The 15,612-nt window shown below is 28.6% G+C and overlaps 2 protein-coding genes across 5 annotated transcripts in view; one reads left to right on the forward strand and one right to left on the reverse strand.

Moving 5' to 3' along the window:
* Window positions 1-15,612, forward strand: part of LOC108560104 (whirlin) — a gene marked incomplete at its 5' end in the record, with an annotated part of 55,923 nt that overhangs the window by 13,892 nt on the left and 26,419 nt on the right. For 3 of the 4 annotated variants that reach the window (XM_017917552.1, XM_017917554.1, XM_017917553.1), the window contains 5 exon segments: window positions 116-250; window positions 3,236-3,295; window positions 3,862-3,965; window positions 4,550-4,607; window positions 5,251-5,370. In XM_017917552.1, the coding sequence (XP_017773041.1) occupies window positions 116-250; window positions 3,236-3,295; window positions 3,862-3,965; window positions 4,550-4,607; window positions 5,251-5,370 (477 nt within the window). 4 annotated transcript variants of the gene reach the window in all.
* The window catches only part of LOC108560106, a 13,459-nt gene continuing 4,646 nt past the window's right edge, over window positions 6,800-15,612 (reverse strand). The window contains exon 2 of the mRNA XM_017917557.1: window positions 6,800-7,280. Within this exon, the coding sequence (XP_017773046.1) occupies window positions 7,044-7,280 (237 nt within the window). The 3' untranslated portion in view covers window positions 6,800-7,043. The remainder of the gene's footprint in view (window positions 7,281-15,612) is intronic.

A 15,612-nucleotide genomic window follows, 5' to 3' on the forward strand; every position in this document is an offset into this window, starting at 1 on the left:
TTTTTTTGTCGTCGTTGTCGTAATTATAAAGTTAAACAAAAAGTAAACAGCGTGCAATCTTTTAGGCATTAAACGCGTTCTTTTCATCGTGATCATCCTTTTTCTTTTGTTCCAGTACACTTTAATGATAGAACTAAGAGAAATCGTAGCTGTTGAAGATAGAGCGCGTTTTGATGAATTGGTGTACAGAAGAGAAATGGATCCGTTGAGAGGTCGGGATCCGAGGGAACATGATTACAGACATTCCAGGGTGAGTTAATTAAATCATTATGTTTTTTACTTTGTGTTTTTTGATTAATGTACATACTTATTTCCCAAATTATTGTTTTATAAGTGATCTCATTTAAATCCGTTTACCACTCCAATACTAACAATAGGCACATATTACATCCCATACGCACTAATTTCTCATTCAATAGTAATCCTTTGTCCGAATATAATTCCTCTATTAACGCAATTATTAATAATTGGCTAATTATCAGACATTTCACGTTTAATTAGTAAGATATTTACCTCAAACATGAAATTTTCAGTTTACGTTCAGTTCATATACCAAATTTATCGTAATTTTTGTTTAATTTTATATTTTTAGTATAAACCGGTTAACCGGTAAATTACCGATATTTTTTTTTAGTGTGTAATTAGAACTAAAACATTCCACTTGACTTTATGTTAGTTTTCAAATTATACGATTTTGCTGTCTATTAACGATTTGCTTGTTGGCAGTTCATTACTGTCAATTACAATTGCATCTACATACAATTAAGTGATTTTGAATTTAAATTAATGAGCCGATAGTTAACTAATGAATCTTGTCCAACCCTTCATCACATGTGAACCATTAATTGCATGGTAAAACGCACCAAAATATTCATTAAATTACAAATCAATGTTTGCTGTACATATGTATACATGTTTTCGATACACTTTTAACTAATATTTTCTATTCTTCAAACAGCTAACAATGTACTTTTAAGTAATTAGTAATTAGTTAAAATACACTTTTCTTGGATGAGTCTTTAAAGTTTGCAATTTAAAGCATTCTTTGAATGAAAAGGTTATTTTACTATTATGTTGCATGTAACTTATACGGTAGTTTTATAAACTGGGTCAACTAAAATATAAATTTATACAATTCTAGCAAGCTGTGCAATATAGATATTATAAAATGCAGCGTTTTGTACCGTTTTACAGTTTTACTAAGCTATATTTCACACTCCATGAGCTAAAATTCTAAATCTTATGGATTTTCAGCTTGGATTACTTTCATTATCTTCTATAATAATTTAATAAATATATCAAATTTTATGAATCTTTAAATTTGTTATAAATGTAAGATACAAGTTGTATTACATAAATATAAGATATCATTGGATACTAGCGTTAGTAAGAATTATTTATTAATCTTATTATATCATAAATATTATTGATTTGTGTTTAGTTGTACTTATTAGATTTTGTTTATTTAATAATATATTAATCGAAATTGGTTTAAGTCAAATACGCAAACTTAGATGCACGATATAATATTATTATACAACTTGTTTATTTTGGTTTCGGTTCATCTTCTCCCTTACCATGGTTTCTGAAACGTTGCTTTGACATTCGATGTCTTTTGAAGTATAACCTCAAATCCTCGAGGGTATCACCGGGGGGGCCTGCTTATTTGATAGCTGTGTTGACTGCTCGACGTTTCATGTTAATAGCTCAGTTTCACTACTATAAATAGAGGCGTCCCCCAGGGATCAATATTGGGACCGTTTCTATTTATTCTAAATACTAGTAATGTTTTCTTACATCACGCAATTCATTTCAAACAATTAATATTATTTCAAATTCGTGCTTGGAAAATAACGTTATTTCTCCATCAGCAATCTCCATTTTTTTTTTCGTAAATCTTAAATCTCCCACATGCAATGCGTTTTCTCTTTACTTTATTCCTCCTTTGATTACTTAAAGTAGAAAATGCTTTCACCTTTTTTGTTCTAGCCTCTCCAAAGCAAACAATAGGTTTCTAAGTTGAGAGAATATACTCAACTTGGACAGTTCATTTGTACAATCCCTCTAATACTTTTGTGTTTATCTAGCCTTCTCCATCCACTCCAATTGCTTAAATTGTCTTTTACATTTAATTTAGTTTCTTTCATATTGTTGACCTCCAACTGGAGAGTAAAGAATAGAATAATAGTAGTGAAATAATTAATACGTTTATCTGTACTAAAAGTTTACAAACTTCATTATTTGATCAAATCAAATACATTAAAAATAATATTAATAAAAAAAAATATATATTTCCTTTAACTTTTATAGAATATCGTATATTAAATGGATATTGTGGAAACAGCTTGGATTTAAAATATAAAATGTATATTTGCTCGGAGATTTTGTGAAATTGTAATTTTAATATAGGGAGAACGACGAAATGCTTTTTGCGCAGAGAAAAAGATCCTTTTAACCGTGATATGGCTGAATCTCAAGGAAGAATGAAACCAATTCAGCTCCAATTTCCATTGTCTGTCAAATGTACAGTATTGAAAAAAATATTCGCTGCATCTTTATGAGACATTGTTACAATTTTCCGAGGCTTCTCGATTACTCACGCTCTTTGTAGTTGTACCCAGCTTTGTATTTGAATTTAGGACAAAATTATTAGCTTTTATAAAACAAAATTATATTTAATTTATGTACATAATTCCAATCCTAGTATTTGCGTCATATGAACATTGATTTAGTCATCCTCTATGAGACTATTACATAAAACTACTATTCGCGTGGCGTCTGATATACTCTGCTAAGATTATTTTGCTGTTAATCCTGTTCCATTTATCCAGTTGTAAAAGTTATGGTTGGTTTGTACCTACTGGTGTCTCACAGACGTCGCGCGAGTAACGAAGGTTGGTGATACCATTAAAGATTATAATAGACACAGCTATTGGTACCAATTTAAATTTGCTTGTTATAACTCTGATTAAGTTATAATGTTGGCTTGTCGCCCAAGCTTTCATCCGGTTGCAAAAACGAGTGATCCTTGTCAAAGTGCCAAAAAATTCCTCAGATGTTATTGAATCCTACGTCCTCTTATTTACTATAAACTAAGTTCTACTATATTTGTATATTTAAAAATTTAAATTTTCCAAATTCTTATGCTGTTGTTGTTTTCTGTTGTTATTAAGTAATCAGTAATTAATTTTTAATAATTAAAAATAATATTTCATTTATTATTAATTTTTTTTAGAGAAAAGGAGGTGTACCAGACTCGAATCATTCCATAATGATGTCCGGCGGTTACCAAGAGGTAAGTCATTTTTCTGCGTACTCACCCATCTGTGAACATACTAAATTTCTTGATATAAAATAAATATATGCAGTAATTAAATTTTGTAAAAAGAAAATCGAATGCACAATATTGTTCCAACAGTTATTTATTTCTTTTATTTTTCATGCACATTATTTACTTAAATTCATTATAGAAATATGTCGTGCTTGCAAAACCAGAAAGCATTTAACTTTTTTCTTAGATTTAACGATTTTTTTCCGTAGATGAGACTTACCAGTGCTTCTCTTATATTATAAGTAGAAAAAATAATTATAATTCTTCACATATAATGAATGAATTAATTAGTGTAATAGTTTACTTTTATTATTTTAGTTTTTATATTTTTTTTATTTAGTTTTCTTTTTTTTTTATTTATTTATTTTTATCCTTAATTAGACTTGTTTTTTTCTTTCATTTAATATTTGATTTGATTATATTAATTACTTTTAATCTTTACTACTAATGTGTTAATAGTAAACCAGTAATAACTAATGCATTAATAACGATGTCAAATATATTTTGACATGCAATGAAACTTATTACAGGAAGTTGGTTCTGAACCTGTATATAGTACTTATAATGAGGAAGAATATCGATCACCGAGCGAAGATTCAGGTGTTGGTATGGGTATTGCTGATCGAGCGCAAAGGTGAGACAAACTCACGGAATTCATCCATAAATTCCAAAAAAAAAATACTTTTTCTTTCTATCATTTTATTCTTTCTGCTCCTTTGTCACTTTCATCCGACTAAATCTGAAACTAAAAATTAAATACAGACGTCTTAAATAATACAACGACATTGAATCACAAATTAAACTGAACACACAAATTAAAACTACAAGTTTATAAATATTGCAAGACGTAAGATTTTTGTTAAATTGGCTTTAGTTAGATTTTTAAGAAAAATTAAAAAAAAAATGCTTTTAGATATATTTTTTCTCGACGCATTTTAATACTAAAAAAATATTTTAGAGTAATAGAAATGTCATTATCTATCATCCATTATTTTGTTTTAATTCTAATTTCAAATAGATTATAGTTATTTGATGTTTCATTCTTTTGTTTCAATGTAAATTATGTGTGCATTAACTTAATAAACAATAAGTCTTTCAATGTTAATTTGGGAATTTAATAATTTTTATTCATTCAATCTGATCACAAAGATACATTTTCGCTAACTTATGATTTTCTGTGTATAAGATTTTTAGCTTAGTTTTGTTTCTTTTTTATAGAACTCGGCCAACGGTTAATTCCGGAAAAGTAATAACAACAGAAGATCACCAGAATCAGGTGATAGATACAATATATATGTCTATGTATATATTTTTCTATTAGTGGCCTATTTCTATTTAGTGTGTAATTCACTCTATCCTCTCTACTCTACCTTAATCTATCCAGTTTTTCTTATATAGTAGCCACAAACTATTGTATTATACTAAAAGTTGACACTTGTGTGGTCTATGTTTCTTTTACTATCTAGCTTTACATAGCTTCGTAAAGTCATTGCAACAACAACAAATAAAAAAAAAACTAAAAGTGATTTTTTTTTAAACTATTTCCTTTATTTTTTTTTTCTGTTGAACTAAACTTTGTTCGTAATTCATATAATAGCACAAAGCACAGACATATTTCTATTTGCACTGTGAATTATTCATTATGACTACATGCCCATTCTTACGTTGTATCAAAAACTCGTTATGTCATTTTTTTATGTTGAGCATGTACTCATGACTACTTGGACATTTCTTTGTGTAATTGTACATATGTAATAAGTAACTTTCCGTAGCTGTTTTATGTATGTTACATGTATGTTTATACTTCCTTTCTTCTGTGTTTCCTTTTGTTTGTCATTTTGTCGACGTTTTAAGTGAATGTTCTTTGGATTGACAAGACGCGAATGCAATAGGTGTTCTTAGATCGTATTAATTTCCAGGAATACTGCAGCGGCGATGAGGATAATCCTCCTGGAACACGCAGCAGAAGACATTCGAGTCCCGGCGAATCTAGAACCGGAAGTGCGACGGCTTTACATCAGCCGGACTATCCAGACTCGGTAAGTAAATTTCACATATATATATTTTTTTTTTCGTTTCTTTTTAGTTGTTATGAAAATTCGTACGGTGTGTTCTGTCTTACTTTGCGTTGTTGTACATTAATGTTTAGAATTTTTCTTTCCTTTTTTTATTTACTAATTCACCTTGTATTTTTGTATATGTGTATAGACAAACACATGAAAGACTTTGTAATCTTCTGCAATGTTTTCGAAACAAAAACGTTATATAATTAAGTGGAATTCATATAAAACCATTTACTCTTTATTATTTTAATTAAAAATTGGAATTGCGGTACATGTTTTATAAAGTAAAATTAAATATTTCATCAAATTTCCTCAATGAAATGTTTTCTGGTTCAAGTCTTGCATTTACTTCCTTGTTCATTGGGTTGCATACTATAAATTGAAACATTTTCCTTAAAATATTATGTACTTCATATACCATTTATAATAGTCGTCTATAATTCAAAATGATTAATTCTTAACAAAATTAATTAAAAATTAATTAGATTATATTGTAAATTATATTTTCTTGATTAATAAAACGATTAAAATTATGTAATTACGAGATAACCAGAAATATTAAAATTATAATAATTCTTAATAAAGGTAGACTAAAAATTTTATTACCACAAACATATAATTATGTTGTTTTAAAATAGAAATTTAAGAGTATTTTTTATATTTTTTCAATGATTTTTTATGTTCTTCAGTGTAGAACAATAGACTATATTTTGTAAAATGAAACTTTCATCATTTGAAGCAATTATTTAATTAACCCGTAACTACTACGGACCAATAGGTCAAAATGACCCTTTTATTAAATATTTAAAATAAAATAGAAAAAATATTATTATTATAAGGGTAATAGTAATTTTAAATTTAAATAATATGTTTGATTTTTTATTAAATATTTTATGTGAAGAATTTTAATTTAAGATATTCCACATATTAATGAAATACCTTGAATTTTTCATTGATTTACGGAATTTATAAATTCCAACATATTTTTTTATGCAGCATTTCTATAAAGTTTAGAACTATGTACAATTTCATAATTAATCAATTATAAAAAAATACAAAACAGTAAAAAAATGTTCTTGCTTTTATTCATTATTGAATAATTGATTATTCTCATTTATGAAATAACTGGAATAATCAATTCAATTTTGAGTTAAAAATTTACTAGATTCTTAAAATTTGAGAATAAAAATAGGTATGAATAAAAATAAGTGCAATATAAACAGTTTTTATTGATTCATATTGTAATATACATATTGTGGGTAAAAGTTAATGATTTTTATTATAATATATCAAAAATATTGTCATTAATCAAACAGAGTAATTTTGATAAAAATAGGAAAACGAACACACAAATTTATAAAAAACTACTTAGTATTTAATTTAAGAAGATTATAACATAATGGAGATGAAAAAAAATATATATCACAGATTATATACAAAGATATAAAATAAAAAGAAATGCTCTATGTATTAAGCCTTAAAATCTATCGTACGTGATTTGTAATTAGTGAATAATAAAGTAACTTATCGTTTACAAATCCATTCAACGAGTAGCAAAACGATTACATATTTAGAAAAAAAACGTATTGTTAGATGAATTGCCTTATATAACTAAAAAAACGTCTGCGAAGGGCATGACAACGAATTCTTCACAGTTTTTCCTGTAACGCCCTTCGAAGATCCTCCGTCGCTTTAACGAGGTTAGCAGAGCTGAGGCCAGATCGGAATTTAAGGTCCTCCGTCCTGGTATCATCGTAAATGTAATCTTTCGGTGGTTCTGTGGGGTAGCATCTATTGCCGGAACCAAATTTAGGGCGTGGGATACGCACCCTCTTCACATCGACCAACCAGCTTTCCATTGTTCCAAATGAAAGAAAGGGAAAATCCTAAACAGAAAAAATCGAATCATTAATATCGGAATTTTCTTTATCACATTTTACGCTGAAGACGTCAGATTTGTTGGGTCGTAAAATAGAACATAAATTACCGAGAGGTTTGACCTTATGAAAAATAAAAATAAAATAGCGAACTCAAAGCAAGGCAACGTCAGGGAGTTATGGGGTAATTAGGAGACCTAATTGCAGTGCTATATAACGAAACGAGACGCATCAATATAAAATTACCCTCGGACATTGTAACTACAATTGTTGGGATTCTTTCTGCATACTCATGTGTTCGTGCGGCACCTCGAGACGACGACTTAAAGCCGCATTTGAATAGTTTATGGGATGGCTGACGCAAGGCGAGCGAAACTTAATAAAATATTTATCTTAAATGTAATTTCAAAGTTCACTGAACACAGTGGAAATCGATTACCTTTTGACTTTATTTATACTGCTACTTAGTACTTATTTATTCCAATCCATATAGCAACATATTTATTCTAATATATAATATACAAATACTATAAAATGTCTATATTTATTTTGATTACAAATATTTTAGATTAACGATGAATAGAAGAATTATTCATAAAATAATTATATAAATCCTCATTTCAAATTATTAAAAATGTATAATTTTTGACATGAACTTTTTTTAAATTAAATATTAATAAAATTCTATTACATAATATTTAAAAGTATTATTTGTAATTAAAAAAAATGTTTTAACTTTATTGTATATAATTATTACATAGACAAAGCAGAAAGTAAAAACATTTAAAATGATATAAATTATTTTGTTTGTAATATAATAGCTTTTCATTTTTACCTTGTATTATTATAATTAAATATATGTATTTTACGTTGCAGCAATTCGCTAAATAAATTTAATAAAAGTATGAAATTACATTACAAAGTAAAATTTAAAAAATTCTATTGTGTTTAATTGTAATTGAAATTAATTATGTGCTTAAAATAAAAGTATGTTTTATATGTAAGATTTATGTAATATATTCAATTTTGCAAAACTTTGAATTTAATACGAATAGGTAATGCGAACCTTTTATTCACCGACGTAGGTTAAAGTACAACAACCATAAATCTGCTAGGAAAGGGCAAAAGGAAGTCAAATATACTGAGTTCAAGTCCACGCAACAAAGCGTAATTCCTACAAACTTTACCCGATTCTGAGAAAAATACTTAGAATAATCATTCCATCTTCTGGTTATGACGAACGCAAATTTCTTGGAATATAGTGTTACAACGTAACAAGTGTTTTCAAATTTTACACGCTGCCCTTCAATCGATAAGTAAATAATTTGTTTTTGTATGATTTATTTGTGTATATTCGAGTATATGTGGTTTGTAAACATACAAAATATATGCACTGAATTAAATTATTCTATTTAATATAAAATCTATGTAAATAATTGTTTTAATTCGATCGTGTTTCCTGCGGCATAATAAATATATTTATATTTGCGTTTATAACGTTTACTGAGCTGTAAAAGCCATGCGGTGAGTTTGAATTGTTTTATATAGGTTTAGGATGTTGAGGCTGTAAAATGTGCGCAAATTGGATGGAGAGCGTTAAAAGAACGTTCCAATAAACAAAAAAAAATGCACGTACGGCTTTCGGTGCCCTTATAAAAGTGGCGTATGTATTAGAGTCAATAAAGTGCAAAATGTAAGAGTATCGTTGTAAAACCTACATTAGGCATAGTTTATTCCTTCAAATTTACATTTAATCTTTAAATTGGTTCATAAAATAATTCTACAGATCGCCGGTAATATGCATATGCATTTTTTTATATATATATATACATGTGATGGTCATTATTTGAGGCCGATATCATTCTGTATGATTGTAATTAATAGAGCGGAGTTTGCGTCTGAGAAGAGCAGGAGACGCGGTGAGGAGATTCCCCTTGGCATTATGGTGAACGCATAGATAGATAAATGGCCAATAAATAAGGAGGCTCGCATTGAACACCTGTGTATTGCTGAAATGACCGCAACACAACAAACACATACATATATACCTTTGTATAAATGTATATACACACATACCATTCGCATACATTCAAACCAGCTAGATTGCTCCGTTCGCAAACATCCACGCGATTCTAATCGCTATACCAACGATAGCTGTCACACTTTCATGTACGTACGTTTCCTACGTGAAATTATTTAATCTCTCTGCATTTTTCTATTCCCAACTTTAAACCTAATTCTGTATTCCTTAACTGATTTTCACAACATTGTCTCGTTTTTCGTTTATCATTTCTCATGCAAGACGAGTATGTGCATTTCTCATATTTGTAGCTTCCACTACTGGTCTTGAATCATGTAATGAGGTTTTTTGTTTTTAGTATGCTCTAAATTTAACTATTTTACAATGTAAATTTATTTTCAATAGTTATTGTTCTGGTTTTGTTTTTACATTACTATAAAAGATGTTTTGGTTTTCTTTTAACTTTTTGTAAGTTATCTTACAGAATGTAATCATTTTTTTTATTAAATTACTAAAAGAGATCATCCATAACATTTATTACTTAATCATTTATATTCAGAATTACCTATCACTTGTACCTTTGCAATCTCTAGGATTGCTGCTGTAATATAAACGATATTACATACAACAAATTATAACATAAAAGTCATATGAAATTCATTATATTTTGCTGATTTTTTTAAAGTACTTTCAACAATTTCATTGGAATCTTGCCCGTCGTGCCCGAACTAACGAAGCTATTGTAATTGCATAATTCCGGTTATGAAACTAGGTCCTAACAGGACATTGACCATAAGATATTAAACGTTATAGACTATTATTTATTTCTAGTCAGAAAAATATAAACTATAAATTTGCATTTATTTATATTGTTTTGACACTGATATTGTATATCAGTTTGTGAACTTTCAACGTTTCAATAAAAAATACTAATAACATATATCACTTATCTATTGTATATGTGAAATATAAAAAAAATAGTGGAGTATAAAGTCGTACATAATCTATCAATAGATAAAATAGTAATATTATATCACTTATCATATATAACTATTTGGAAACTTGGATGTACTTATGAAACTTAAATACTAAACAAAATTGATTAGCGTATTAACCCTTTGCGAATTATCGGCGGATATATCCGCCCAACTTTTTATACAGAAAACTATACTTATGCACAATTGTATTTCGTGACCACTATGGAGGTGCACTAACAAACCATGTTTCTTTTGTTAAATATCGATTAAATGTGTATCGAATTATGTAATATTTAACTTCTAAAAGCTGTCATATTATGTCACATTAATAATAACAAAAATACAAATCCATTACATATTTTCTTGAAAGCCATATGCTCCTAGTAAAAAAACAGTCCATTGAGTAAAGATTTTTTGTTTTGTATTCATTTCAATCATACTTCGAATACGGCCGTACACATATTACATTATGTATTAGAGAATGAGGATTTTATTTAGTAACATTCTCCATCAATTAGAGAGAGGTCTGCAGCACGAATTGCAGGAATGCGTGCGTGCGTTCGCTAAAACTTTTTCCTACCTATTCAATATCGATGTACAGTTAAAATAAATCCATTCGCAATTTGAAGCATTTTCTCTCCGATTCTCGTGCACGGAATACATTGACAAATAAGTGGGAATATAATCACTTTCCACTCTCGAAACGTCTGAAATCCAAGAATGCCGTGCAGAATATTCATATTCACAAACTTCGTTTTCCTTTTCTTTTTATTTAGTTTTTTTTTTGCATAGTCATTTTGAATCGAGAAAGTTCCGATTATTTCAATCATTTACTATCTTTGGAGATATAACGACGTTGGAGATTTAGAAATTTTCAAAGCTTATTAATTAATATTTAAATTTGATTATTTTAGATCAGTATTGAAATGCTAAATAAGTGTGTTAATTGAATCATATTGGTATTATTACCTGTTCTGAGAAATTATGTAGTGACTAAGATGGAAAAGTTTAAGAAATAACAAAAATCTATATTAGGAAATATCTGCTAACAACATTTATTTACATTTATGTCAATGGTCTAAAGAAATGTAGGTCATTTGCTTTATAACGAAATTCTATAATAATTATCACATTTGTTCTAAATAATTATACCAGAGATAATTTTTTATATTAATAATTATTCTTAATAACAAACATAAATTAATATTTAAAAATAATGCAGATACTTTTTAAAATTTATATATGAAAAGCAATATATTAATAAAATAATAAATTAAAACACACGACTTTCTTTTAAAGCAACGGTAGATCTTTATTGAGGCAGCATCAAGTAGGACGAGTAGAAATTATGGACAAGTAATATAAGATTTTTGTAATCTTTGGAAATCTTGACATTATACATTGACGCTTGTTTTTCTTTATATGGTCAGTAACAAATTACCTGAAAGGCATTGCTGTGACATATATTAGAAGCAGTTAACGCAATTTGTTGATTGATTTATACGTTATTTAAGTTTATTTAACCAATTTTAAATTTGCACAGTATTACATTTACCTTTTAAAATGAATTGAATGAACTACTTTTCAAATCATTTTAGATTGCCCAATTCTTACATAACTTTTTTTTTCCTTTTCGCTTTCAAAACTTCAAACTTTAGCAATATGTAGTTACTTATCCAGTTATTATTTTGTTTTACAAATGATCGGCGGATATATCCGCCCAACGTCTTACTAACTAAATTTGAATTGACAAAACTGATTTTCATTTTTCCTTATAAAGTCTTCGATAAGCTCTATTTGAAGTATTGCTGTATTGTAAGAACAGTTTTTTTAATAGTAGTTACATTCATTACTTTTTTGTGTATGGATTTATTGGAATAAACTTTTTGAGGAATGTACAATTTAAACGTGAATTGCATACAACAAATTATAGAAACTGGACAATAAATAGTGAATGAAATGAAATTATTGACTCTCATTAAAAGAGTCCTGGAGGTGCAGTGAAGCAATGATTCTTCTCCGTCGGAACCGAACAAAACGAGAATAGCCACGTAACGTGTTAAGAACGATCGTAAAAGATGCCATGTACATGTAACCGGAAGTAATAATCATCTTTGTTCCAAAGACATACCGCGTACGTTACCACCTTGCATACTGGCAGCGCTGTACCGTTTTTCTGACCCCTCACAATGCCATTACATAATTCGTCGGCAAACTTTAACCTTTCCACCTTACATCTTAACAGCTTTATTTCGCTAATATTCGAGTCGCAAATAATATATGTAATACTGAGTAACAATAATCACGGCGCTGCGTAATGTAATTATAATAATGGAGAAACAAATATTGTGAACAAGGAATGAATGTTTCGTTTTAATCGTTGATTCTCATTCTCCGGTGCACGGCTTGATTACGTACTCATTTTTGCTAGACTAGGATGCACTTAAAACGCAATCAGCGGAAATTACGCCTAAACATATAATCTACCCCAGTGCTGATGATTACGTTTAGTGTTTAGAAGTCGCAACGGCAATTTATTGGAGATGTTTATTAATTTTCGTTAAATTTATGTGACGTTAATACCAACATGATTAGTTAGTTAACTCAACGTAAAATTAATGGTTGGATGCAACTACAAATCAAATATTAATAACTACATGAATTTATTTTAATGACAATATTTTTGTAATTATTTTACACTTATGAATCAATTACAGTCATGCCTCGATTTACGAATGCGTTTCGCGAAATTACGTCGTTATAGCGAAGTTAACCGATATGTAAAAGTTACAATATCTTATGAACAAAGTAATAAGGAAACAATACTAAATTCTAAGCGCGACATTCGAATTTTGAGTACGGGAAAGTAATACAATTAATGGACATGGTCAATAAATTACGTTCGGAATTATGCAACACGGGTGATGCTTGTCTGTTGCGGTGCACGGTACACGATGAATGGGATCGATTTATAAAGAACGGGATGCATTGTCCTTGCTAATTCTGACGATGATTTACTGTAAATCTGTAAAGAGTGGATGGAAAAAAGATCGTGTCGAATAGAAGTATAGGACAATGTCATTGTGGTGGATCAAAGAACATTTATTTTGATCCCGAAACAGTTTTCAAATGAATGTTGTGCATTGTTTGTTTGAAGCAATGACTTTGATCTTTTCTATGTTTTAAATATCAATTGAAATAATTAAACATATTTTTTCAGTGTTGTCCTTAATTTTTTTTTAATATATTTTATGTCATTTCCTGTTTTTTTTTAAATGAGTTTTGCGAAACGCAAAATAGTAATACATTATAACTCGCATAGTGCGGAATGTTTGAAACCGGATTAATGAAGGAATAAAATGCATATAATTATAAACCGCACAAAAGCAGACTTAGGATGGAAACATTTATGTATGTTAGCTAAGATTGAGTTTGTTCTAAAGTTTTCAAACCGGACTATAGTGAAGGAGTGAAGATATTGTTGAATTTAATAATATTTGCTATAATATTATCTATATTATATTCATGTATGTATAGACTTTGTTCGATTTATTAAATAAATGTGATAATTATATAAATGTAATAATCCGGTTAATTGAAGTGAATTTAAATGAAGTTAATTAAACTTACATATTCCTAATTAGTGATGTCGTTTCAAACTAGTTAGTATACACAGATAATAAGTTTATAGCGACATAAACCCAAAGTAAATCTCGGCACAAATTGCATTTTTACTGATCGTATATTCCTAATTACGATTATTCACTGAGCGTATTTCTTTCTTTTTCTATCTCTATCTCTATTTGTGTTTTTTTGTTGTTCATCTTCATTTAACGAACACAATAAAATGTAATACTTATTACGTCAATTATTCGTAAGTCGGGAGACGGCCCGATGAAATTTCATTAATATCTCGTTACATCCAGATGCCTAATTAACATTTCCAATTTTAATGGACAAATAGCTGCAATTGCGACGAGGATCAGATAACGAGCGTTAATAAGGCGGGATAATGAGGTATTTAGGGTTCGCATTTCTAGACGTAATTAGGTTTACATACAAATCGAATAGACGACTCTCGAACGTAATTAAATTGCGCAACAATATGTCCACAGGTCTGATTAAAAATTGGCTCATAATAAAAGCGGTGGAATTACATGCATCTTCTTTTATTTTCACAATAATTAGAAAATTTTTAAAGTAGATAATTCGAAGTTCGATTAAATCACAATATTTTTTCAAATAAAAAGAAAAAGTTAACAGAAAATAATTTAAACACATAAAGTTAATTAGTTTATTTTAATATGTGAACAATATACATGACATGTTTACTATTTAAATTGTGTTTGTCAACAAAGTAAAGTGTCACTTTAATTATAATTTATGCAGTCAGATTTGATGACTCATAACTAAAAGTTATTGTTAAGTTGGTATACTTTCCATACCTACTTTTACAAAGAAAAAACACGACATGTTTGGCGAGGTGTGTGGGCATCTTCTTATTTGCAACTGAACAAATATTATCGCTACTTCCATGATTAATATTTATTTTTATATATATATTTAAAAATATGATGTTTATGCACTATTTTCATCTATGAAACAATATTATAGAACACATCAATAAAAAGTAAAAAAAAAGTAAACATTTTCATGACACACAATAATATTAATAAAAATGGACTGATTCATAGGGTAAATTGAATTATTTGAGAACATAGTGCAGTTACCCGATTCACCAGAATATAAATTATAGTTTTTTTTCTGCTTTTAATGTACTTGAATAGTCCGGTTTTAGACAGTCTAATCGAGGTATAGCTGTAATAACTAAATTTACTGAATAGATGAAGGCTTGTATTAAATATATTCTGTTTTGTTTCATGAAACTTTCACATTAATTAACTTATAAAAGTTCTTCTATGATTTAATTAGTGTTCTATGAACACAAACTGTTAAAGAAACGAGTGCATACATCTTTAATAACTTGTGAAAAGTAATATTTCAGATTAATTAATAAATAGATTGGCTCGGTAACAAGAACAAGCATACACCGCTAATTATCTCTTTTCTTTCTAAATTACATTATATTGTCGAATTGACCGTGCTGTATGAAACGTGTGGTTCAAGGTTTTTTATCGGACATGAAATAAACAAAAAAAAGGTAGTCGTTATTCACAGAACCGTTTTAATTTGTATTTCCTTGGGCCCGTACAATACGCACGAATACCAACTATTTCCGCAATGGTAATCACACAATTATTCCAACCATCGGAACATAAAAAGAACTACAACCGCACTTTATAATGCATGCATCGAACGAACGAACGACCATCAAGTTGCGTTC

The sequence above is a fragment of the Nicrophorus vespilloides genome, unplaced genomic scaffold, assembly GCF_001412225.1.
Source record: "Nicrophorus vespilloides isolate i.1.1-1 unplaced genomic scaffold, Nicve_v1.0, whole genome shotgun sequence".
Classification (NCBI taxonomy): domain Eukaryota; kingdom Metazoa; phylum Arthropoda; class Insecta; order Coleoptera; family Silphidae; genus Nicrophorus; species Nicrophorus vespilloides.